The 26,403-nt window shown below is 38.0% G+C and overlaps 1 protein-coding gene, 1 long non-coding RNA gene and 1 pseudogene across 2 annotated transcripts in view; 1 reads left to right on the forward strand and 2 right to left on the reverse strand.

Annotated features, from left to right (window-relative positions):
- The window catches only part of ZC3H6 (zinc finger CCCH-type containing 6), a 75,059-nt gene extending 50,119 nt beyond the window's left edge, over positions 1-24,940 (reverse strand). The window contains 2 exon segments of the mRNA XM_030311130.1: positions 2-92; positions 24,518-24,940. Coding sequence (XP_030166990.1) covers positions 2-92; positions 24,518-24,549 — 123 coding nt within the window. The 5' untranslated portion in view covers positions 24,550-24,940.
- On the forward strand, positions 14-20,634 carry LOC115510850. Its single transcript, XR_003967858.1, has 4 exons — positions 14-94; positions 7,975-7,980; positions 11,018-11,024; positions 20,622-20,634. It is a non-coding gene; the product is annotated as an uncharacterized LOC115510850 (long non-coding RNA).
- LOC115511389 lies at positions 12,641-12,741 on the reverse strand (annotated as a pseudogene).
- Positions 24,941-26,403: the final 1,463 nt, after the last annotated feature.

A 26,403-nucleotide genomic window follows, 5' to 3' on the forward strand; every position in this document is an offset into this window, starting at 1 on the left:
TCTGCTTCTCATCCTCTTTTGCTTCCTGTTCTTGTGTTTCTTCTTCAAATCCTGCATCATCTATTTCACCATCTTCTAATTCACCATCTTCTCTGTAGAAGACAATTAAATTTTTATTTTAAATGTCAATTTGAAAATGAATCTTCAACGCTTCCAAAAGAAAAATAAGCACATCCAGTAATCTGAGTTATATTCATTTAGACCATGGGTGGCAAATTTTTTCTGTAAGGCCTGCAGGCCACATATGGTTTCTGTTGTGAATTCTCCCTTTCTTTTGGAACAACCTTCCAAAAATCTAAGAACCAGTTTCAGCAACAAATATTTGCCAACCTGTGATTTGGATTAAGATCACTGACTTTCACCAAATGAATGAATAAATGCATGAATGCGGTGCTGGTAGTTTACCATCTACTAAACCAAAGGTTAAACTAAAATACTTCGGAAGTAAACATCTTACTACAGGAAGGAATTTTTAACTTAGTGGTGTGTAAACAACTATAAATAGTTTTAAAATGAAAGCAACCTATATTAATTTTCACCATCAAAGTAAACTTCAAAAAGAAACAGATTTCAATAGGTAGATAAATAGCAAAACCTGAGCCACAGAAGAATCATAAATTAAATTATAAATCATAAATTAAATCTGAATCTGTAAAAAAATATTTGTAGTAAAACCATAAATTGAATTCTACTTTCCAAATACCAGTATCTTTGCTATCATGGAAACTGAACTAAAACAAACTTTTATATTGTTTATGACATTTTTATAGTTATACAAGCCAAAAATATTCAGTATCTTTAAAGGCAAATTAAACAATGATCCTCATAAGAAGATAAATATGTAAAATAAGTTTAGGGGTGCCTGGGTGACTCAGTCAGTTGAGCGTCTTGACTCTTGATTTCGGCTCAGGTTGTGATCTCATGGTTCATGGGACTGAGCCCCATGTCTGGCTCTTTGTTGACAAGAGTGGAGCCTGCTTGGAATTCCCTCTCTCCCTCTTTCTCTGCCCCTTCTCCATGAGTATGTGCAAGCTCTCTCTTTCTCTCTCAAATAAACTTAAAAAAATAAGTTTAGCATTTAATCTTGCTTCCATACAGTTTGAAAAAATGCAAACTGCTATAAATAGTACATGGTGGTGCAGAAAGACAAATGTCTATATAACGGAAGCAAATGAGAAGCAACTAACTATGGTGTACGCATTGTAAATATACTTTAAAGTTACTAGGGATATGTGATTTCTAAAATGCAAAACTGACCATGTACTATCCTGCTCGAAATCTTCAATGATGATATGATGTCTCAAATGTGCTTCAGAACTATTCACTGGGGGAGGGGAAAAGTGGTATCAACAAGATTCGTCATGAGTTGGTAATTGCTCAAATTGTGGGATGTGTAGGATTCGTTTTACTATTCTCTTTGTATGTGTTTGAAGTTTTCCATAATAAAGACAGTACCAATGATTCCCTTCTGACCTAAGAATGATGTCAAAACCTGATATTGCCAAAAACCCCTTTATAATTGTGTCCCTGCTTTCCCAACTACTTTCAATTTCTTGTGTCTCTAGCTTTAAACATTGCCTTAAAAGCTCTCATTGCACTGCTGTTCTCAACGCCAACTCCCACCCCTACACCTGGCTAAGTCCAGTTCATTCTATAGGACCCAGTTCAGATGTCATTTTCTCTGAGATGCTTCCACTGACTACCCAGGTTTAGGTGAGATGCTTCACCCTAAGTACTCCCCTAATAATTCTCACTTCTTTATCTCTGTGCTCTATACATTATGTTCAAATGACCTGAACATATTGGTTGGGGAAAGTAAACTATGACCGTGTCTTTCATAGCTGTATCTCTAACACATAGCATGGTTCCCTGCTGTTCACTGAAGGAATGAATGTATAATATCCATAACCCTTGCATTACAGAACAGGCACATGATACCACTCAAAATTGGCTGTGAAGTCCATGTTATTTTTCCTCAGTTTCTATCATAAAATTAAAAAGGTATATATTCATTTAAGCAGACTTGAAATTTTCTTGTGAGGCAGGCTTGGCATTCTATTTTAACAAAAAAAGTTCTAAACTTTTATAACACTATAAAACCTTAAGGCCCAAGAAAAATGAGTGCATATATTGACGAAAAGATAAGCACAGAATGTTCTGTTCTTAGCAGCTTTAATCACATTAGTAAAAAACTGTTAAAAAATTGTAAAAAAAAAAAAACCCAACAGTAAATGGATAAATACACTGTGCTTTATTTATATAATGTAATACTATAAAGCAAAACAAATTCACCACTACTATACACAATATGGATGAATCTTATAGACACAATTATGAGTAAAAGAAGCCAGATACAAGACAGTACTGTTTGATTCCATTTATATACATATTTCAAGAAAAGGCAAAACTAACCTATGGTGACAGAAGCCAAAATTATGATTACCTCTTGGAGGGTTGTAACTACCAAAAAAAAAAAAAGGGTACTAAAGAACCTTCTGGGGTGTTGAAATATTCGGTATACTGATCTGTGTGGTGATCAATGTGTAAAAGTCATCAAGTTGTACATTTAAAAATTGAATACTGGGGCGCCTGGGTGGCGCAGTCGGTTAAGCGTCCGACTTCAGCCAGGTTACAATCTCGTGGTCCGTGAGTTCGAGCCCCGCGTCGGGCTCTGGGCTGATGGCTCAGAGCCTGGAGCCTGTTTCCGATTGTGTGTCTCCCTCTCTCTGCCCCTCCCCCGTTCATGCTCTGTCTCTCTCTGTCCCAAAAATAAATAAACGTTGAAAAAAAAAATTAAAAAAAAATTGAATACTGCCTATATTTATACCATAATCAAATTTGAACAGCACCAAGAAAATCTATGGGCATTCATCCTTTCTTTTACCATCCTTCTCCTCCAAATTGGGCTCCTTAAAGCATAAATCATTTTATATCTTAAAATCACTAATTCATGCTTAACATTTTGACTAGAGCTATTTAAGTACCTCAGTATTCAAGCTAAAAATGCTGCATATGAATTTATGATCTACTTTACATAAATTCTTTAACTGTGAAATATGGGGTATTTATATCTATCATTAGACAAAAAACACTGAAAGGTATTTTACTTTTCTTTCTTCTCCTTAGCCAGCATTCACACAATAACAAATTTAAACTTGTGAATTCCTATATGCTTCCAAAAAATAGGATAGAAAAAGGACATAAAGAACACTGATCCCCACATCTATGAACTGTTTACAAATGTTTTACAAAAATAAGCTTTGGACACAATGGAAAGCATGTGTGGTGTAATGGGAAGAGGTAACTTCATGGGAAAACAGCCGGATTCTAATTCCAGTTCTGTCACCAAAACAAAACAAAGCTTTCTTGATTGAGCACTTACTAATGTATCAGATACTAATCTAGTTCTGTGAATCAAAAATGGAAGAGATAGTAGATATAGTTAAGAGTGCTTGGCATTCTCTAGATCTTGAATTAGCTCAATGACATTATGAAAGCTGTTTTATTTACTAAACCCAAGATACTTTTCAAAAATTAATAAGTCAAAAAGAGAAACTCCTACCTAGGTCAATTCTACAATGGATGACTTTTTATTAATGTAAAATAATAGAGTGGTTATGTCCTTTTTAGGAAGAGACATATTCATGTTTATGGATATGTAAATAATTGTTCAGTTAACAAACAAAATTATTTTTAAACGAATTTATCTCTTAGGCACAAATCCATAGAGACAGAAAGTAGATTAGGGATTGCCAGGTAGTTTGGAGGAAGGAATGAGGAGTGATTGTCAGCGGTCATGGGGTTTTTCTTTTCGGAGTGATGAAAATGTTCCAGAAATTTTTTTTTAAGTTCTAAAATTAGATAGTCGTATGACTGCACAACTCTGAATATCCTAAAAACCAGTGAATCATATACTTTAAAAAGGTGAATTTTATCTCAATAAAGCTATTATTTTAAAAACAAGTTTTAAAATATTTTATCTCTAGATTTAACTACCTAGATTGCAGACAACTAGAGAAAATCATAATACACTGGTATAAATTTAAAACCCTGAAACTGGTCAATGCCAATGATATGTTCTTATTCTGAGGTAAATTATTCACTAAATCCTTATAAATCGATTTGCTTCATAAAGGATTCTACTTTTCTCCTTTCTGATACTGTTGCTATTAAAACAACTTAATCTGAACCAGTCTTACCTCCACAGGTAGTTTCTGCTTTTTCTTTATGCTTGCCTAAAGGCTCCTGTTACAAGCTACAGATCAGAAACTGAGTCTTCTGGAAGAAACACAAAAGCCTCAATAAAAGACTATACACATACTCCTGATGGATGATATTAAAAGATATTACTCATAAATACAAGCTTCCTGAGATAAGCTGGTATTATCACCAGAAAAAAGGTATTTCTCAGAAGGTACCAAGTGACTGTCAGGATGTCCAGGATGTCTTTACATTCCAGAAGCAGATGACTTTATAGAAGTAGGCTGCTTATCCCAAGACCAATAGAACATAAATTTCCAACCTACTTGAAACTATTGCTTGTAATACTTCTTTTTGTGCTTTTGTTCTAATTCACCTTGTCATTTCTCCTTCACCAAGGATAATGTAGAAGAACTGCTCTGTACTCATACCCTGCCAACCTTACATGTCTCCACATAGGCAGGCTTAACCACAGGCTGACCTAAGCTCTGGCAGAATGCCTCATGATATTCCAGACTATGGAAATATATGCAGTCGTGGCAGGTGCTGCTACAAAGCTCTCTCACCCACTGCCCTAAACTCTTCTGTCTGGCCACCGTTCCTCAGACACAGGGTATCCTACCACTCATGTTGCCTGTGATTATCTGGTTTCAGTGTTACCCAGTGAGACAATGGACAAGAGAAGCTGACACCATGGTGATCTGTTGTCTATGTAAGTAATAAACTGAAATTTACTGGCTGAATTTGTCAGCGTGCTTAACAGAAAACTTGCTTGGCTATAGGCTTGCCCATGCCTACTCTGATCTTTTCCCTCAACTATATAGCTTACATATGATCCTCTTGACAAAGCCTTGACCTAACTCCCTACCTTATACTTCCCAAACTAGATATTTCTTCTCAAGGAAAATACTGTCTGGTCATACCAGGGCCACGGAAGAGTTACCTCACCTGAGTTTTTACGATTTTATGGTTATCCCCAAACTGGACCTTGAACGTTTGTATCCTAGATGACTCATCTTAATTGTTTCAGAAAAAAAGTTTCTCTTTACAAACTACCGTGGTAAAATCTGATGGATATCTACAACATTTGAAGTGTTTTTATCTTTATCCTCTATCTAACAGGTTCTTACAGCCTGTGGAATGTATTTGGTTTGCAGAAACTCAGCTTATCCCTTTTTGACTGTCTATAGCCATGGCAAGTTTCATTACTTGACCAACCTTAGAATTTGTCAAAGCCTCAACTCAAATACAAATTCCTTCCAGAATGAGATTTTGCACAAATTTATGGGCAAAATTTTAAATTCTAGTTAGCCTAAGATCCTGCATAGTCTTATGACAATCCTTCCAAATTCTGCTTAACTCTATGTAAGTTATCTCTATCCCAGAGACAACTAAGAATCCCTTTCTTACTCACTTTTGAGCAATTCCTCTTATGGTTTTACATATGTGACCCTTTTAATCTTTATTTTCTGAATCAACAACATCCTTATTCATATTTGCCTCATCAAAATCTAACTTATATATACAGATAACTGTATATAAAAATATAATAATTAGACGATTTCAGATATTTCCTTCCCATCTCCTTCAAAAGACTATGCTTCTGTGGGAGTGTCTGAAGGAACAATGATTTATCTGGAGGAAAAAAAAAACCAGACACTCCCTTTTATGCTAGAATCATTCGGGCTCTATTTTCAACTACAGAGGTCACGTAACTTGAAAATGTTATCAAAAATTTGTGACTAACATTGACTATAAAGATAAATAATACTGCAAAGCCCCAGAATTACAACAAACTAAAGTCATTGATCTAAGTGGTCGTGGATAACAGCATAGTCCTAAATTTCTTGCTGGTAAGCCAAGAAAAAAATATGAATTACTGCTAATGTTTCCTGCTGCCCACGGAGTAGTATCACAGGGAAAGCTGACCTATCTATATTCAAATAAAAGATAAGACAACTTGATTATCAAAAGTAGACTCAGAAGTCTGAATTTTAAGATCTGATCTCCTAATCAAAGTGAGAGAATCTCTGGTCACTCTAAAGTAATTTCCAGTCACTTCTTATAATAGTCATGGCTATTCTTACTTGTCTGACAGTCTTCTAATTCCAATGCTTGGTCTCCAGAGTCATACATGCTTCTGCACAGCTGTTATTTCATCAGATGGTACAAAAATTCATTTTGCAACAGAAGGAAAACAAAAGGACTCTGATATTCAGTCAGGCTAAATACCAAAGCCTTTGATCACAATTCCTCCAAAGATCATAACCCATACAGCAGTGAATATGTAGCATACTGTTCTATACCGATAGGACTAAGGCAGTACTGCTAAGATAAAACTCCACCAAATTCCTAGCAGGTGCATACAAAAGGGCTGACTCTGTATCTCTGAGCCTAACAGATACGCTCATATCCCACCTCATACCTCTTTATAAAGAAATCTCTATACTTTTGTGACAGCAGAACAAAATCAAAAGGAAGAATTTCTAGTTCCTAAATGACCCAATCAGAACATAAAACCTAGAATTCCTCCTAATATACTTTTCCCCTCTTTTTCACTTTCAGCATGGAGAGACAGGGTGAACTCATTTCTCACCCAGCAAGCAGATTCATAGCTTAAAAAAAAACCTCAGGTGAATTGTATTATTCCTTGAAAGCTATTTAAAGAAACTTTTATTGATCAAAATATAAAATATGTTAAAATTCCAAAGATTAAGATGAAGCTAAGACTAAGATTAGTTTACACAGAGGTATGCCAGAAATCTGACTCATTTTTAGATGTGAGCTTCAAATTTGGCTCTGACCTTCAGGAAACAAGAATTAGGTACAAGAAAATGGTGCATCTTTTTAAAAAAAATTTTAAGTGTTTTATTTTTTTACTTTTGAGAGACAGAGAGAGCAGGGGAGGGGCAGAGAGAGAGGGAGACAGAGGATCTGAAGCGGGCTCTGCGGCTGACAGCAGAGAGCCCAATCCAGGGCTCAAACTCACGAACCTTTGATGATATGACGTGAGCTGAGCTTAACCGAATAAGCCACCCAGGTGCCCCAAGACAACAGTGCTTCTAAGACAAATATAGACCAGTTGCTCAAGAGAGGCATCTTTTTTTTCTAGGAGTGAAACCAGAAAAATTTCTCCCCTGAGTGCTCATAAAGACATTATTAGCTGGTACAATGGTCAGTACTTCACACAATGGACACTATCTTCAGTGCAATAGTTTATCACCTACAGCATGCCCCAATTTGAACCAAGGGTTTGCAGTCAAAATCCAATTGCAAAAAAGCAATTATATGAGGAAACAAAGTAATATTGTTCAAGTATGCAATTGTCTGATGTTCCTATTTTTTAAAAGATTTTATTTTATTTTTTAAGTAATCTCTGTAGCCAACATGGGGCTTGAACTCACAACCCAAGAGTCGCTTGCTCTACTGACTGAGCCAGCCAGGTACCCAACCCCTCTGAGATTCTGATTTAATCCAAGGATGAAATTCACAACATCTAGAGCAGGGATTCTCAAAAACTTTATGTATATAAGAATTTTTAGTCCTCCCAACAGAAAGGGGGGGGGCATTTGTTCATTTAACATGTATTTATTCACCACCTTCTCAGGGGGGATACAATGATAAACCAGAAAGAGACATGGTTTCTTCTCTCAAGAAGTATTTAATCTAGTGATGGGGGAGATAGACATCAATGAAAGAATCACAAATATATATAAAATAACAACCATACAAGTAAATGGAGGAGGTAAATAGTGCTATGAGAGCACAGAATAGGAGAAAGTCATCTGTCAGGGAAGTCTGAAAGGCTTTCCCTGAGGAAGTCATGAATGAATGGAGGTGATGAGTTAGCCTAAGAGATAAAGGGTTGGGGAAGGACCTCTGGTAGACAGAGATAATAAGATAAGCAAAATTTCTGTGTAGAACTGAGACAGAAACTGAGACAATGCCAATGTCACTGGATAATAAAGAAAAAGGGAAAGTTGGTTCAAAATTAGGCTGGTTGCTTCTAGATCATGCAGAGCTTTGATCATATTTGGAGTTTATTCTAATATAAATGAGAAAGCACTGAAGTGTTTCCAGGAAAGAAGGTGATATAATTAGATCTTCATTCTGAAAGATAGCTTTGGGAGTAAAAAACAGATCTAAAGGGGAAATAAAACAGTTGCAGGAAAACAGGATGCCACTGCAAAAATCAAGCAAGAATCCAAAAGAAGAATGGAATATATTTGGAGAATCTAATAACTTGACACTCTCCACCCAAATACATACATTTTACCACAGATGGGGATGTTTATTCTCTAACAGTTCTGAGGCAGAAAAAATGAGCTGAAAATTAGTAATACTGAGAAATTAACAAACTATTATCCTTCAGGCAATCCTCCATTAATATTACAAACATTCCCATAATTTGTATATTTAAATGTCACCTCATTATTCCTGAGGTCATTCCTTTGAATGGGGTCAAGATTTTCCTTAAAAGTAGTAAGGATGTGAATGAATAATGTGTTAATCTTCTATATCACAGGAAGACATAATCCCCATCATTTCAGCCTCAAAATTTTCAAAGCAGGCATTATAATGATCTGACTCAGGTAATGAATTTATCAGTAACATATTAATGAGACGTGAATTCAAGCAATGTAACTTCCTGATAAACCTCCCAGTATAAATTTGGTGCAGAGTATACCATTAAGTTGTTAATTAAAAGACCTGAATGAAGAAAAGGAGTCCTTAGAAGATCTATGCTTTTATTTAAACACATTTTTCAGGGGGCACCTGGGTGGCTCAGTTGGTTGAGTGACCAACTTCGGTTCAGGTCATGATCTCACAGTTTGAATTTGAGCCCCTGCATCAGGCTCTGTGCTGACAGCTGACAGCTCGGAGCCTGGAGCCTGCTTCAGATTCTGTGTCTACCCCCCTCTCTGCCCCTCCCCTGCTCATGCTCTGTGTCTCTCTCTCTCTCAGTAATAAATAAACTTTAAAAAAAAATAAAAAAATAAAATAAAATAAACACAGTTTTCAGGAAATGAAAAGGTTGTTAAAAACAAATGAACTATACATTCAACTCAAGAATTCAGAAATGGGCAAACCCAAAAGAAGAATGAAAATAATAAATATAAGGACAGAAATCAAAAAATACAGAACAAAAACAATAGAGAACATAAATAAAACTAATGGCTATCCTTTAAAGAGAGCATTAACATTCACCATTCACTGTAGTGCCAGCTTGTCTCAGTAGTCCTGCAATTAATCTCTCAAATCTAGATATTAATAAACAGAAAATGCAAATGATTCCATTTTAGCTTTTCCTCTTCTAAGAAAAAGGGTAAGTTAACTTTGTTATTTTTCCCTTAAAGTCCAAAATACTGCTGGAACAGAACCTTTAAAAAACTGGGGGCCATCAGAGGATTATGGATATGTGACTTTAACAAATAATTTAAAAATAGTTTTCAGGGGGCGTCTAGGTGGCTCAGTCACTTAAGCATCCAACTCTTGATGCCAGCTTAGGTTGGGATCTCATGGTCCTGGGATTGAGCCCTGCATAGGGCTCTGTGCTGACCGTGGAGCCTGCTTGGGATTCTCTCTCTTTCCCTCTCTGCTCCTCCCCTCCCCTGTTCACATTTACCCACACACTCTCTCTCAAAATAAATAAACATTAAAAAAATTTTTTTCCAGCAATTTTTAGTCTACCCTTTTTATTATCTAATTCTTTCACTACTTAAGACTATCTTCAATTCCAGCAAATGTGTGTATGACCAAGTAATTCTGAAGTAAAATAACATCTTGAATCAGGTTAGTAAAAAAAAAAACCAAACTAGTATGATAGTTAACAATTACTGAATAATTACTATGCTGCAGACATTTTTGATCCATTTGCTTCATTTTCATGTTAACTCTGAATTATCCCCAATAAACAGGTGAAGAGAAGGGACAAAGACCTTAACTCATTCTGCTAGTAAATGACAGAGCTAGAGCCCAAATTCAAGACAGTCTGATTGCCAGACCCATAGTTCTTAACACATTTGGTCACAGGAGGAAACTGCAAATAGCCAAACCACTTAATATCAGCTAATGTAAAGAAGATTATTTAAGAAGCTCACCAACTAGTAGGTAGGCTATGAGGGTGTTTACTACAAACTTCAACATCTTTGCATGTTTGAAACTTTTCACAATAAAATGTTGAGGAAAAGAAACTTCAACATGCATTTAAGTGGTATTTTAAGAGACGATACAGAGAAACTGTTAAGGTCTAAAAGTTGCATTTCTGACATGCAAAAGTAAATATAACTACTTCAGTTCCACAGAAATTATTTTAATGTTTGTTAAGGAAATGGCAGCCACCAGGCTAGATCAGTTCAACTGATAATATGGGACTTGGAGTTATAAGGTGCTATAGGGTTTTCTTTTTCTTAAACAGTATTTTTCTCAGGGGCTTAAAGAAAATTAGTCCAGGGGCGCCTGGGTGGCGCAGTCGGTTAAGCTTCCGACTTCAGCCAGGTCACGATCTCGCGGTCCGTGAGTTCGAGCCCCGCGTCGGGCTCTGGGCTGATGGCTCAGAGCCTGGAGCCTGTTTCCGATTCTGTGTCTCCCTCTCTCTCTGCCCCTCCCCCGTTCATGCTCTGTCTCTCTCTGTCCCAAAAATAAATAAACGTTGAAAAAAAAAATTAAAAAAAAAAAAGAAAATTAGTCCAAATTTTGTATTATATATATATTTCAAAAAGAAGTAAAAAGAATCAAATCATGCAGAGCTGGAAAATGGGGTTCCCTGTTCATTTCAGGGTCCCAGACAAGCTGATAAAGTACCAGTGTAGTTTAGCTGGAATGTAAATTGGTGCATCCACTGTGGAAAACAGTATGGAGGATGGTCCCGTAATTCCACTACTGGGTATTTATTCAAAGAAAATAAAAACACTAACTTGAAAATGTATAAGCACCCCTATGTTTATTGCGGCATTATTTAAATTCACAAAATATGGAAGCAACCTAAGTGTCCATCAGTAGATGAATGGATAAAGAAGACGTGGAATATTAGCCATAAAAAGAGAATGAGATCTTGACATTTGGGACAACATGTACAGACAGACATAGAGAATATTATGCTAAATGAAATAAGTCAAAGACAAATACCATAGGATTTCACTTACATGTGGAATCTAAAAAATTAAACAAACATACAAGCAAACAAAAAACAGAAACAGATTCATAAATACAGAGAACTGGTGGGTGCTAGAGTAGAGGGGGGTAGGGGAATGAGCAAAATAGATGAAGGGGACTAAAAGGTATAAACTTCCAGTTATAAAATAAATAAGTCACGGGGGCGCCTGGGTGGCTCAGTCAGTTAAGCGTCCAACTTCGGCTCAGGTCACGATCTCATGGTTTGTGAGTTTGAGCCCCACATAGGGCTCTGTGCTGACACCTCAGAGCCGGGAGCCTACTTCTGATTCTGTGTCTCCCTCTCTCTCTGCCCCTCTCCCGCTCAGGCTCTGTCTCTCTCTCTCAAAAATAAATTAAAATGTTAACAAAATTAAAAAAATAAATAAGTTACGGAGATGAAAAGTACGGCATAGGGAATATAGTCAATAATGTTGTGTAATAACATTCTATGGTGACAGATGGTGACACTTATTGTGAGGAGCACAGAGTAATGTACAGAATTGTTAAATCCCTATGTTGTACACCAGAAACTAATATTATATTTTATTGTCAACTGTACTTCAGTAAGAATTTAAAAAAACATGTATTATCCCACTGCTTTCCAGTCTCCAGGGTTTCTGATGAAAAGTACTGTTAAATTTGATTAAAGATCACTTCTGGGACTTGGAAAAGAAAAATGGTGTAGTTTAGGCAATAGCTTACTTAAGGTGAAAGCCTCCATGTCAAAGTCAGAAGATGGAAAGAAAAGAAAGGAATGCTGGAAGTAATGGAAATTGCTATGTTATCACTAGGGTTTGCTGTTCAATGAAAACGAAAAGGGGCTAAGCACCAACATCCAGAAAATAGAGTAGAATACTAATGAGATGGTTGGCTGCCAGAATAGCAATTTTCACCTAACATTAAAGAGGACCCACACCCAAATCAATCAATCAATCAATCAAACAAACAAACAAACAAAACCACCTTATTTAATGAGGACCCAGGATTCTGGCAAAGAGAGATCACCTGAACCTGGAAATTAAAGCAGGAGTGCTAAACAAGAATAATCAAACTTGTGACACGTGAAAACTGGTTACTTAAAAAGGTACTGTAGTAAGGTAGAAGAACAAAAGCTTTAGAGCCAGCAAGATATGGGTTCAAATTCTGCCTCCCAGTCATATACAACCTATATACTAACTTGAACAAATTATTTTACCCCCTAATATTGAGTTACCTCATCTGCAAATAGGATCAATTAATTTACCATCACAAAGTTGTTTAAGGATTGAGATGAGTAGCCCTCAACTGAAGTTTCCTTTCCTCTTTTAATTTACCTGAAATATATGCCTTTTAAACTGATAAGAACAGATACTACACTTGATCTTAGCCAAAAGGCCGAGAAGCGATGAAATATATGCCTTTTAATAGAATGGGTATGGTAGATGACAGGCACTTTCATAGAAATTGGGAAAGGATATAAACCCAAGAAGCATGGATTCCAAGGGGGAAATTTCCTTTATTTTTCTTCAGAAAATAACAATGAAAAATTATCTCAAACAAGTAAAAGCAGAAAAGAAGCTGTGGTAGACCAAATATGAAGTCTGTTCCTTAGGGTATTTCTCCTTTATCCTATCATTAAGCAACACTTGGGTACAGTCTGTATAAAAGCCTCCCATATTTCCAAAGTCTCCTGAACACAACAAGGAAATACAAAATGGAGTATAATACCTAAGGTTCATAGTGATTATGGTGACATTAGATGTTCATGATGATCCAAAGTAACTAAGAAAAGGATAAATCAGTAACTGTCTAGTTAGTATGACAAGAAGGCATGCCATATAAGAGTTCCTTTGAAAATATTTTTAATAAAATTAGTTTCTGATAATCAAATATCTGTTGATGCTAAATTCCCTGCCTCTATCCAATGCCAGATAAAAGAGGTATTATTGTATATTAATCTATGAAATGAAGAATTTTAAAAAATATCCTTGAGCTTGTATGTTTGACACCATGAAGGATAACCACATTACTCCTCAAACATACTTTATGCCATAAGCGAGACAAACTATTAGGGGAATAAAACAAAACTGTGTTAACTTGTCACAAGTTTTTTTGAGACTACATTTTAAAAATTATTCTTTTTTTTTTAATGTTTTATTTATTCTTGAGAGAGACAGAGCATGAAGGAGAAAGGGGCAGAGTGAGAGAAGGACACAGAATCCGAAGCAGGATCCAGGCTCTGAGCTGTCAGCACAGAGCCCCATGTGGGGCTCAAACTCACAGGTCGTGATATCATGACCTGAGCCAAAGTCAGACGCTCAACCGACTGAGCCATCCAAGCGCCCCCAAAATTATTCTTTTTAAAATTTCATTTACTATCTCAGGTATCTCACTAAGCTAAAATTAATTTAGTCTCATTCCCTTTCAATTTATCCTTCTGACTTAGGCTCTCCAATATAGACTGGAGAAGCTGGAAACTCAACAGAAACAAATCTCAGCAAATAAAACACTCTTAGAATTTGAAAGCTAGAAAATAATCTAGGTGTCATGTCATCAGAACAAAAGTTGAAAACATCTTGTTGCATGAATCTATAGTGAACTGGGTAAAACTGCCTACAACCCAGTAATATCCAAAACACCTACTCGGTCTGTAAATCTTAAATATGCCAAATTAACTGATATGAGATTACCTATATGAGGCTCCAGGTTTTGGGGAGGGTGGTAGGAGTAGATTTTTTTTTTAAGATATGCCAAAATTAGTCTTTGGCCTAGGTATCCAGCTAAAGCATGTTTCCTCCATTCTGCCTTGGCCTGCTTCAAGCCATTTCTGGATCCCTGGATATGACATGACTGGAAATTACATGATCCTTAAGTTAGTTACTATTATATCTAATCAGTGCAACAAGGTCACATACATGCACAAAAGGCCATGTCATCTGGATTTACTATTGTATCTGAATTTTCATTTTCCAGGTTTAGAAGGTATTACAGGTAGAGCTTAAAACAAGAATCTTCTTGTGTGTGTTATATATTGAAATTTTATCAATGAGATGAAGTACAAATGTACATTAATGTAAGAGAAAAATGTGTAATTAATGATTATGAAAACCATTTTATGTACAAAAGAAACTAACAATTTTCTAATAGCCAAGTAGAAAACCTGAGTAATATTATTGATAGGGTAAGTTAGCTATTGATTTTAAGAAGAGTATAACAGAAGTCCCTGGGTGGCTTAGTTGGTTAATCATCAGACTCTTGATCTGGGCTCATGTCATGATCTCACCACAGTTCATGAGTTCAAGTCAGGCTGAGGGCTGGCAGTGTGAAGCCTGATTGGGATTCTCTCTCTCTGCCCTCCCCAGCTCACTTGCGCTCTCAAAGTAAATAACTAAACTTAAGGGAGAAAAAACAACAACTAGACCACTAAAATTTCTAATAATAATTTGAGGGATAATATTTCAGAATTATTTACATATTCCAGAAATTTAATCTATGGTGGGGATATTAACTTTAGTCTGAGCTTTGGTCAAACATTGGTTTTCATACTTGGATATCTGGTATTCCAAAAATATATATATATTTGCTACAATATATATATACAGCCAAACTATGTAGGTATTTCTTACATAAATGCATTATTCACTTCTATTTTCATTTGCTTACATAAAACATTTTTTAAATAGGCTCCTATGTATCCCAAGGATATAGAAAATAAACCAACCCACAAGCTCCTTTATGGGCCAAAGAACAGACTTCATGAAAAATTCAAAGCCCAGACACAAGAACCAGTGATCTAACATTTTATTGTCAACTGTCAGTCATCAAAGAAAATTCAAGCAAAAGAGGTATTGGCTCTTCTGATCTCTATGCATTTTCTTTTTTTCTTTTAAATTTTATTTATTTTGAGAGAGAGAGTGTGTGCGCATGTGAGTGGGGGAAGGGCAGAGAGAGAGGGGAAGACAGAGAATCCCAAAGCGGGCTCCGGGCTGTCAGTACAGAGCCCGACTTGGGGCTCCATCTCATGAACTGTGGTGAGATCATGGCCTGAGCATAGATCAAGAGTCATATGCTTAACCAACTGAACCACCCTGGCACCCCTCAATGCATTTTCAATAAATTGTCTTAAAAGGTTAAAATGCATATACAATAGAAGAATTCTTGTTTCCTACAGCTAAAAATGTGCACAGTTACTAAGATTGAACTGATTTCATACTCTTTTAAAAATATGTGAGAAAATTAACATTCTTTATACATTCCATTCTTAATGTTTTAGGATTTAGAAAAACTCTTTGTCATAGAAAATGAATTTGTAGTAAAGTAGGCTCAAATTGCCATGATCAAGTAATATCTAAAAGAAGAAAAAAACAAAACCCAAGCCCTTTTAAGGATCCAATATCCCAATCCAGCATCAGTAAATGCAGTAAGATTTACCACCATTAAGAGGCAATGGCAGCAAGGCAGAGAGTTCGAAACCGAATGCAGCAAGACATAGACTGGTTCTCGCTCAGCTGCTTCATCACCTTGGACAAGTTATTTACCCTCTTAACCTGTTTCCTAAACTACAAAATGAAGATAATAATATCTGTTCTTTCTATGTGGATCAAATGAATTAAAGCATGTGGATTAGAAATAGCAATATATGTAAAATATTAAGTATCATGAGTTCTAAATCTAGGTTCTTTTTTTCTACCTTTTTTTTTTAATGTTTATTCATTTTTGAGAGAGAGAGACAGACACACAGAGCGTGAATGGGGTAGGGGCAGAGAAAGAGGGAGACACACAATCCAAAGCAAGCTCCAGGCTTTGAACCATCAGCACAGAAACTGATGCAGGACTCGAACCCACGGACTGCAATGTGAGGTAATGACCTGAGCCAAAGTCGGATGCTCAGTCAACTGAGCCACCAAGGTGCCCCTTTTCTATCAATTTTATAAATAGATTGTTGTTGATTTTTACATGGTTTTATCCTTTTAATGATAATTAACTTAGGATTCCCTTTAAACACTTCTTGGGACTTGCTTTGGTTACTTGCCATTCAAAAATGTGGGTATGATTTATGAAAGTTGAAGTAATAAAAAAGTTCATTTGGGGGCTCCTGGGTGGCTCAGCTGGTTGAGTGTTGGACTTCAGCTCAGGTCATGATCTCACAATTCGTGAGTTCAAAGCCCGTGTCAGGCTCTGTGCTGACAGGCAGAGCCTGCTTGGATCCCCATCTCTCTCTCTCTCTGCCCCTCTCCAGCTCACACTCACTTGCTCTCTGTCTCAAAAATAATTACTTTTTAAAAAGTTCATTCAAGGGGCGCCTGGGTGGCGCAGTCGGTTAAGCGTCCGACTTCAGCCAGGTCACGATCTCACGGTCTGTGAGTTCGAGCCCCGCATCGGGCTCTGGGCTGATGGCTCAGAGCCTGGAGCCTGTTTCCGATTCTGTGTCTCCCTCTCTCTCTGCCCCTCCCCTGTTCATGCTCTGTCTCTCTCTGTCCCAAAAATAAATAAACGTTGAAAAAAAAATAATAAAAAATAAAAAGTTCATTCAAATTAGTAATGTTAAGCCATGAACTCACATTAAAAAAGTAAAGCAAAAGAAAACAAATACAAAATCATTTTACAATAGAGAAACGTTGCTCTTTGCCAAGAGTAGTAATAATCTGCTAAAACTGCTTTTGCTAAGGTCATCCAGTAACTACTATCTGGGTTGGTACATGGCATCAGCAGTCAAGTAGTATCTCCCAGGAACCAAACACTTCAAAAAAGATACAAGAAATAGGAATGACCTCAGAAAGTTCAACCATAAAATGAAAAGAAGATGAACCAAAACAGAGATGAAGAAGTCAGACACACAGGACCAAGTAAAAGATGACTAAATTTAAGACATTAACATGCAACGAGAAGAAATGTACCTATCAGAAAGGAGGGCTGTTTAACAATAGAAATGTTGAAAAAGGAAAGGTGAAGACACAAATGTGGCCAGTGCCCATGTAAGCACTGCTCAGGAAAGAGGATATCCTGTAAAGCTGACAGATGCAAGTAACTGCTTGGCAGATATATTACGAACTTTATTAGAGCCTGATGCCATTTAAAATTGCAGTCATTTACAATCAACTCCTTCATTCTCATCCCATACTCCTGTTCATTAAGCAACTTTTGATAATTTGGTTTTCCATATAGTAGCCTATATGGAGAGAATACCCTCCCTGGTGAAAACATCTTATCCTCATTTTACATGACTAAATTGGTATTCTGATATACACATACACATTCTCTTGTGATAGAGATGTCTATCCTCAAATAAAAGTGTAAGCTCTACAATCAGATTACTTGAGTTCCCACTGATTTACTCTGTGACCTTGGGAAATTCATCAATCTCTCTTCATTTGTAAAACGAGGGCTGTTATATAGGGTTATTGTGAAGATTAAATGAAGTAATTCATGGAAAGCACTTAAAACAGAACCTGGCACATAGTAAGCACCATAAAAATGTTAGCCACTGTTGGGACGCATGACTGGCTCAGTTGGTTAAGTGTCCAACTTTGGCTCAAGTGATGATCTCGTGGTTCGTAAGCTGGAGTCCCACATCAGGTTCTGTGCTGACAGCTCAGAGCCTGAAGCCTGCTTCAGATTCTGTGTCATCCTCTCTCTGTGTCCCTCCCCTGCTTTTGCTCTCTCTCAAAAAGAAATAAACTTAAAAAAAAAAAAGTTTTAAAAATGTTAACCACTGTTATTATTTTTTAGCATGAATTAACATCCCCAAGTCTGATCAGCCCTGAGACTGATCAGTTTCTGAATCTGAGAGATTAAAGCAAGACCACTGGGGGCATCGATGCACAAAATATATTCTGACAGCCCTAGACTGGCCGGAGGCTTGACTTGGTGAATTCAAGGTCACCCATCTCTCTGAGATTTTTTTGGAAGTCAGATCACTTGTCTGTCCAGGTGAACACTTGACTTCATCGCATAACAAAAGGTCACAAACTCAAATGCATAAGTGGTCAGCAAGTCACTTCATAAGCAGACCTTAGGTGCTGAATATGCAAAGAAAGGATCAGTGAAAAGATTGTGAAGGATGAAGACCACAAGTCTAGTGGCATTCAAGCACAAGTATTGTTAAACATCCTGTCAGGCAAACAACAAGATATTTGGTCTGAAGGCCAGCTATTTGCAAGCCCTGCAGTACTGTTTCATTCATGTTTTTAAAAGTCCTAATTTAGTATATCCTGTGACCAGTTTTCAACCCTTTCCTTTACCTGCTCTGTGATCACCCCTTCCTTGAAACGTTCTCCTCCCTTGGCTTCCAGAAAACCTGTCTTCTTCATGGTCTACTACACATAGCTGGGTGATCTCAGCATCTAGACTAACATCTTTGTTAAAAACTCTCAGATCTTTACCTCCAGTTCTATCAATGCTAAGAAATATCCCATGAATTTTCACTTTTGTCTGCCTTCTTACTGTCAATGCTTTTGATTAGGTCCTCGTTACCCAATTTCTAGATTTTTACAGTGGCTTTGATTCATTCCCTTTTTTCATGCTCCACACCCATCAGCAAATCCTATTGGTTCTATCTTCAAACCATATCCAAAATCCAACCATTTTCACCTCCTTGGCCTAAACCATCATCACTTGTCACTTATATTACTTCAAGCAACTTCCTTTTTACCATTCTTTTACTATAGCATCACCTTGCACCTCCTCTGTTCAAATCCTCCAGTGGCTCCCATACCACTCAGAGTGAAATCCAAGTTCCCTAATATGGCCTTCCAAGGCCCTACACAGTCACCCTTGCCCATCCAACTTCATCTCTTACTTCTCTTCCCCTTGCTCATTCTTTTCTCTAGCCACACTGCCCCCTTTTTTCCTTAATTACACTAGGCTCATTCCTAGTTCTAGGCTTTCTCCACCTTCTGTTCCCTTTATCTAGAATGCTTTTCTCCCAGATGTACTGGGCCTGGATTGTTCATTCTAGGGCTTTGTTCAAATGTTCCTTTTTCAGTTGAATGTTTCCCTAACATACCCTACTTAAGATGGAAATACCCTTCCCACACCCATAGGATAACCCACCTTCCTTTCTATCAGCATTGATCACATTTGTTTTTCATGTTTATCATCTTTTTCTCTAAAGAAAACGTAAGCTCCATTGGGTAAAGGATTTTTTTCTTTATTGCTATCTTTCTTTCCCAAGTCCAAAACAATATATACTAAATATTAGCTGCTTAATATTTCATGAAAATCATTGAAAGCTCCCTAACTTGTCTTCCTTCTACTAATATCCCTTTCCATAGTCTGCCTCCTCCTAGCCTCCAGGTATCATGCCAAAAAATGCACCTGAACATTCTCCTGCTTAAAAAACTTGATGAGAGGGGTGCCTGACTGGCTCAGTCAGAAGAACATGTGATTCTTGATCTCGGGGTCTTGAGTTTGAGCCCCACGTAGGGTAAAGAGATTACTTAAATAAACTACAAAAAAATCAAAAAATTAAAAACTTTGATGAGATCTTTACATCATTCAGGGTCAGATTCCTAACTCACGGAAGCCTTTTCCTCATTCCCCAAAATATGTTGTACATGCTTCACATACTAACACTTTTATCATCTCTAAACCTACTATGCCATTTTACTTCTTCATGCTTTTCATATATTTGTCTCTGGCCAAATTTTTACTCATCCTCCAGACATGATGTCTCCATGAATCCCCCATCTATGCCACTACCACCTTCAATTTATACCTCTATTATATGACTGGTGCTGCAATTATATATTTACCAGTCTGTTTCTTTTACTAGACTATAAGATCCTAGAGAGCAAATTCAGTGAGATTGTATTCAGATTTGTTTCCTCAGTGCTTAACACTATATACTTGGCACAGAATTCTGCTGAATGGAAATTTAATCAATGAAAATTCAAAAGTAAATGAAATGATTTGTTTATGAAGGGCTAAGAAAAGAAAAATGTCTTTCTAAGAGTCAAAGTGGTTTCCAACATCAAACCTGAACATGACGTAGAACTTGAGTTTTTTATATTTGCTAAAGAAAAGCTCACTTTGGTAGTTTTCACAATAGTTAAATGAGTAGATTCAGGAGTAAAAAATAAACTAATGATACAATTTAAGTTTTGCAAGACGAAAAGAGTTCTGAAGATTGGTTGTATAACAATGTGTAGGTCCTTAACACTACTGAACTGTACAATTACAAATAGTTAAGATGTAAATTTTACATGTGTATTTTACCACAATTAAAAATAAAATAAGGCCGCCTGGGTGGCTCAGTCTGAGCGGCCAACTCTTGGGTTTCAGCTCAGGTCATGATCCCAGGGTCGTCAAATTGAGCCCTCCGTGTTTAGCAAGGAGCCTGCTTGAGAGTCTCTCTCACCCTCTCTCTCTCTGCCCCTCCCCAACTTGCATGCAAGCTTGCTCTCTTTCTCTTTAAAAAGAAAAATATATGTGTGTGGGTGTATACATATATACATACATATATACATATATATAAACATATATACACACATATAAACAAATATATATATACATATATATGTAAACATATATATATATAAAACATTAATTAATAGCCTAGTGAGGGAAGGCATTTGCTCAAGTATACATACTAATTTACAAACCAAATATTGTATATAACATCAAGTGAACTCTAATGTGAGATAAGGCATCTGCAATTTTTTAAATTAATATTGACTAAAATGGGAAGAGAGATGAGTATCACCTAATTCAACTACCTTATTTCACAAATAAGATAAACAATCATGAAAAACAAAAAATATTAACCAAGTGAGAGGAAAAATGATGATCAAAACTTAGGTTTTACTGCGAATGCAGGGGTTTCTTAGATTTACCACATTACAACCTACAACAATTCAGAAAGTAAAGGCTGGAACTTAGCGCACTGCATCCCTATGCAGACTTAATGAAGAGTGAAAGTAATACAAGTGGAAGTTTGCATACCTGTGTGCTATCTAGTCTCCATCTGTGGGATCCCCTAGACAAGGTACTGAATGCTGTAATACTATATGCCTCCTCATGGGATTAACGTGAGAATCAAATGAAAGCCCTATTACAAATGTAAAGTGTAATCATCTTCTACATCCTCATCCCTTCAGATTCTCCAGTGCCGTCTCTTAGTAAGGTTTCAATCATTATGTGCAAGGGAGAGAGAAGAGGGAAATAATATAAACTTGTATACGGGTGCCTAGGTGGCTCAGTTGATTAACTGTTTGACTCTGACTCTTGTTTTTGGCTCAGGTCATGATCTCATGGTTTGTGAGAGGGATTCTCTCTCTCTTTCTCTCCCTCTGCTGCTACCCGGCTTGTGTTCTCTCTCTCTCTCAAAATAAATAATCTTTATATATATTGTACACACACACATATATGTATATATGTATATATACACACATATATATGTATGCATACATATATACACACACATACATACACACACTGTAATTCTGACTAGTTGGGAGTTTTGCTGTTCTTGTTTTACATGAGGAAGAAAAGTGGGGAGAGGAGGAAAAGAAGGAGGTGAGGAGGTGGGAAGGTTGCTCATAATGGGCAAAGAATAACTTCCTCCTAAAGGAAATTATTCTACATATCTCTTAACAATTAAAGACTCTCAGAATCACAAGGTCTTATATTGTTCATGTTAAAATTACCATTTTTCCCAGTGCAGGCCCTGTAAAACTCATTTTTAGAATATTTCAGAAAATTATGTAATACTTAGGTATGTATCTATCTTTCCTACTCCACTGTACATGTGTCCAAAACAGGAACTCACAGTATTTAGCCTTTAAAAGTTGTTTGTGAATTGTTTTAATTGGATTAACATCCTGTGAAATATAAAGCTAGGTGGCTGAAGCTGTGCCAAAGAGAACTAGATGAAAGGGAAGAAATGAATGAAAAGAGGTTAAGGATTTTGTCTCACTTTGGATTCTCCCCAACTCCTTCTCCACCTCTATTATTGATTTCTCAGATCCTATGCAGAAGTCCTCTACTAACATTCTATATACCCACAATTTATCGGTATTATTATATTAGTTAACACTAATAAAAATACCATGTTTTCACTCCAGACATGGAAATATTTAAAGAAAAGTACACCAAATGGGTATTTTTTTTAAAGCTGGCAAACAAACCTTGTACAAAATGTTCATCATATAAAACACGTACAAGAGGAGTGCCAGGGTGGCTTAGTCCGTTAAGCATCCAACTCTTGGTTTTGGCTCAAGTCATGACTTCACAGTTCGTGAGATCAAGCCCTGAATCCTGGCTGCCAGCAAGGAGGCTGCTTGAGATTCTCTCATTCTCTCTGTCTCTCTCTCTCTCCCCCCATCTCTTTCTGCCCTTCCCCCAATTGTGCACTCATGCATGTGCGCTCTGAAAATAAATAAATGTTTTTAAAATGCAAGAACTACAATTTTTTTTAAAGAAAAAAAGAAGTTGCCTTCTGAGAATTTCCATTCCCATTTAAAATCTTGTTCTGACACAGAGTCCAAGGGGGAAGAAAGGCTCAATCCCACAAACTGAGATCATAACCTGAGCAGAAATCAAGAGTCAGATGCTTTACCGACTGAGCCACCCATACGCCCTGTAATTCATTATTTTAAAATTCCAAAGTCTTTTTAAAGTCTGGCATCAGAGTTCCTTGCTAGCAAAATTATTTCAATATCTGAATTTGGTGACATGGTTTCTTCATTACATAGAATACATAATTCTACATACTGAAGCTGCTTTGTGAACAGAGAACGTATTTCCTTCTTCCATACAAAATTATGAACTTTATAGCTGCATTAGCAAAACCCAGTCATTGGTTTGTCCACAGATATTCAGAGTGGGAAATTTCTCAAAATATTAATTAACCCATTCCAAGAATTATGTCATTTTAATGACAAGATAATGTAAAATAATCATGAAAATATGTCAAGTGCAAGCCTAAATAGCCATAATTTTTAGGAGTGTTTTTTTTTTTTTTTTTTACTTGCCAAAAATTACTGCATGTTTAATTGACTTGCTTGGTGATCTACTTGTATTATTACCATATGAGAGTTGTTGAAATATCTTTATCACTCTCAAGGTTGCCAAATATTTAGATATTTCGAATTTCAATGATGTTTGTTATTTCTGCTTGTGGGTTTTTTTTTTTTTTTTAAGTGTTTGGAATGCTTTACCAAAAGCATATCACATTACTCCACAGGTAAAATTTAAGCAATTTGTACGGTTTAGACTAGAGTACAATGTATACTTTTGATTACTTCTATTCCCTAAGGAGTCACTGCAGAGTTCCATATTTTTAAATATTCTAAATAAGAATTAGATTCAACAGATTTCATTCCAGTAATTTTAACGAACTAAAGCCCTCCTTTTTTTAATGATTAAGATAGATATCAATGTAAAATAAAAACCTAACCCAAACTTAAATATGCTATTTGCGCTACTAAAATATGTAAATACGCCCAAAACACTAAAAGAACCAAAACTGTTCAAGGCCTAGCAAAAATATCAGAATCTCAATTAAATGTTCAAATTATACACAGTATTTAGAAAATGCAGCTAGATGGGATAATCCGCGGGGTTTTCACTTTAGAAGAAAACTGTGCTACACTAAGCTTTGCAAAACCTAACATTTTTAACTTGAAACTTACTATTTCAAATTCCAAGGGGGTAAGACTATAAACACATGGCCTTTGGGGGTTTAAGTTTTTCCAAAAACAAAAAACAAAAAAAAAAAAAACAAAAACACCAAGTTTATTTTTAGGAGTGTGCTAGGGTAGTAGTCAAACAACACCGACTATTACAAATTCCTGGCTCGTCCCATCAGGAAGTGAACGGCGGACCCTGGGCTGGGAGAGGCTTCATTTCAGCCCAGGCTGGACCGCAGCACCGAGCCCGCACGCGGGAGGCGCCGGGCGCAGACCGAACGGCAGACGGAGCCGCCCGGGGGCGGGGGGCTCGCACGTGCGGGCCGGGGGCGGGGCCGGCCGGAAAGGACCCCGGCGCGGGGAGGCGGGCGCGGCCGGGCCGACCTCCCCCGCGGCCGCCAGCCTGGGCTTTACATAAGGGCGCACGTCATGGAACTGATGGAGCCACACAGAGACGTCTAAGTCATGCAGGAGGCGCGCGGCCCCGGCCCGCTCCCGCCGCCCCAGACCCCTCCTCTCATCCGACAGAAAGACAGACAAGAAGGGTTCCCGACCTGTCGTGCCCTGCATGTTCAGAGTCTGTCATGTTTGGTCAAGAACGGGGCGGGGCTGGAGGACAGGTCTGCGAGGCCGGCGGCGGCGGGGCGCGGGGAGGACCCCTGCGCCGCCTGCGGGTACCTGCTCCCGGCCGCCGCCGAGAGGTGACGAAGTGGTAAAAACTCACGGTTACTAGTGAGCGACACAGACACAGACTTTCCAGTCTATTAACAACCACGCCAGAGAGATGGGACTCTAACTGCAAACACTGGGCAACGGCCCCGCGCTGCCGGCGCTGCCGCTTTAGTCTCTATTCGCCGCCGGTGGCTGAGGCTTGGGAGCGGGCGGGCGGGCGGCGTGCAGCGACGCGGGGATTTGGACACTGGCCGTAACGGTGATTTCTCCTCACCAACATGGCGGCACCCGAGACAGGCGGCTCGATAAAATGGCGCCTGCCGCAACACCTAGCCCGGGACTAAAGGGCAGGAGAGATTCCTCCGCGTGCCGCGGCCCTTGCCCGGCCCGCCGGAGCCGAACGCGTTGGCCATTGGAGGAGGCAGTCCGTCAATCACCTCCAGGGGCGGGTTCCCATCCTTCTCAGTGAACGGCGGAGGCGGCAGCTAGCTGGAGGGGCCGGGCGGCGCCTGGAGTAGTACTGGGCGGGGTAGGAGGCCCGTTGGGCCTTCTTCGGGCCCTCCGGGCCGGTCTTGTGAAAGCCCGCGGGGAAACGGGCGGAAGTCTGGTTCAAGACGCCCCCTAACAAACAGGCCCTCAAAGCCCTTCTGCGGCGTGGTCGGGTGGGGTGATAAAGAACTCGTGGGTAGAGTGAAAAAAAAAAAAATCACTTCGGTCGCTTAAACAATGGGGAAATGTACATTCTCTTACAAAGTAGCACCTATCTTTTTGTAATGTTTAGTGCTTGGGAATGCGTTTTGAGAAAAATGGGTTGACATGTGACTTTTTCTGATAGTTAAAATACTAAATTTACCTACTTGATTATTAGTTAATAAAAGAAAACAAAACTAAATCAGATTTAAGTTATATAGTAAAAAGATTAACATTCCATCTGGAAATATACACGAGTATTTTATTTATATGTATGTATATATTAACTAGGGGTGCCTGGGTGGCTCAGTCGGCTGAGCGTCGGACTTTGGCTCAGGTCATGAGCTTGCTGTCCGTGCGTTCGAGCCCCGTGCAGGGGCTCTGTGCTGACAGCTCGGAGGAGGTTTCAGATTCTGTGTCTCCCTCTCTCTCTCTGCCCCTCCCCGCTCATGCTCTGTCTATCTAACTCTCTCTGTCAATAATAAACACACACAAAAACTAGCCGTCACATGTTTTTATACTTATGAACAGTGTGACCTTTGGAAATATTTTTATTTTTTAAAATATTTTTATTTATTTTTGAGACAGAGACCACATGAGCAGGGGAAGGGCAGAGAGAGAGGAAGACACAGAATCCGAATCAGGCTCCAGGCTCTGAGCTGTCAGCACAGAGCCCTACGAGGGGCTCGAACTCACAGACTGAGGTCATGACCTGAGCTAAAGTCGGATGCTTAACGACTGAGCCCCCCAGGCGCCCCTGGAAATAATTTTTTAATGATAACTCAATGTTTTGGCCTATTCAGTAAATTATTTGGTTCCGAAGGAAAGTTCCTTGTTTTGTAATGAAATGATGGACTTAATGGTAAATCCTCTCAGATATATGACTTTGTGGTATAAATGCATCTGGCTAATGCGTAAATGCAGTGCATTCGGAAGCAATCACAATTAGTCGGTTAAATTTTAAAACGAAAAAAAATTGGATATGTACATTGAAAAAGGAAAAAAATAGCACTTTTTTTTTTTTTTAAGTTGAATGTAGCCATTGATAAGACCTGCACACTGATAAATAATTCTGCGG

The sequence above is a fragment of the Lynx canadensis genome, chromosome A3, assembly GCF_007474595.2.
Source record: "Lynx canadensis isolate LIC74 chromosome A3, mLynCan4.pri.v2, whole genome shotgun sequence".
Lineage (NCBI taxonomy): Eukaryota > Metazoa > Chordata > Mammalia > Carnivora > Felidae > Lynx > Lynx canadensis.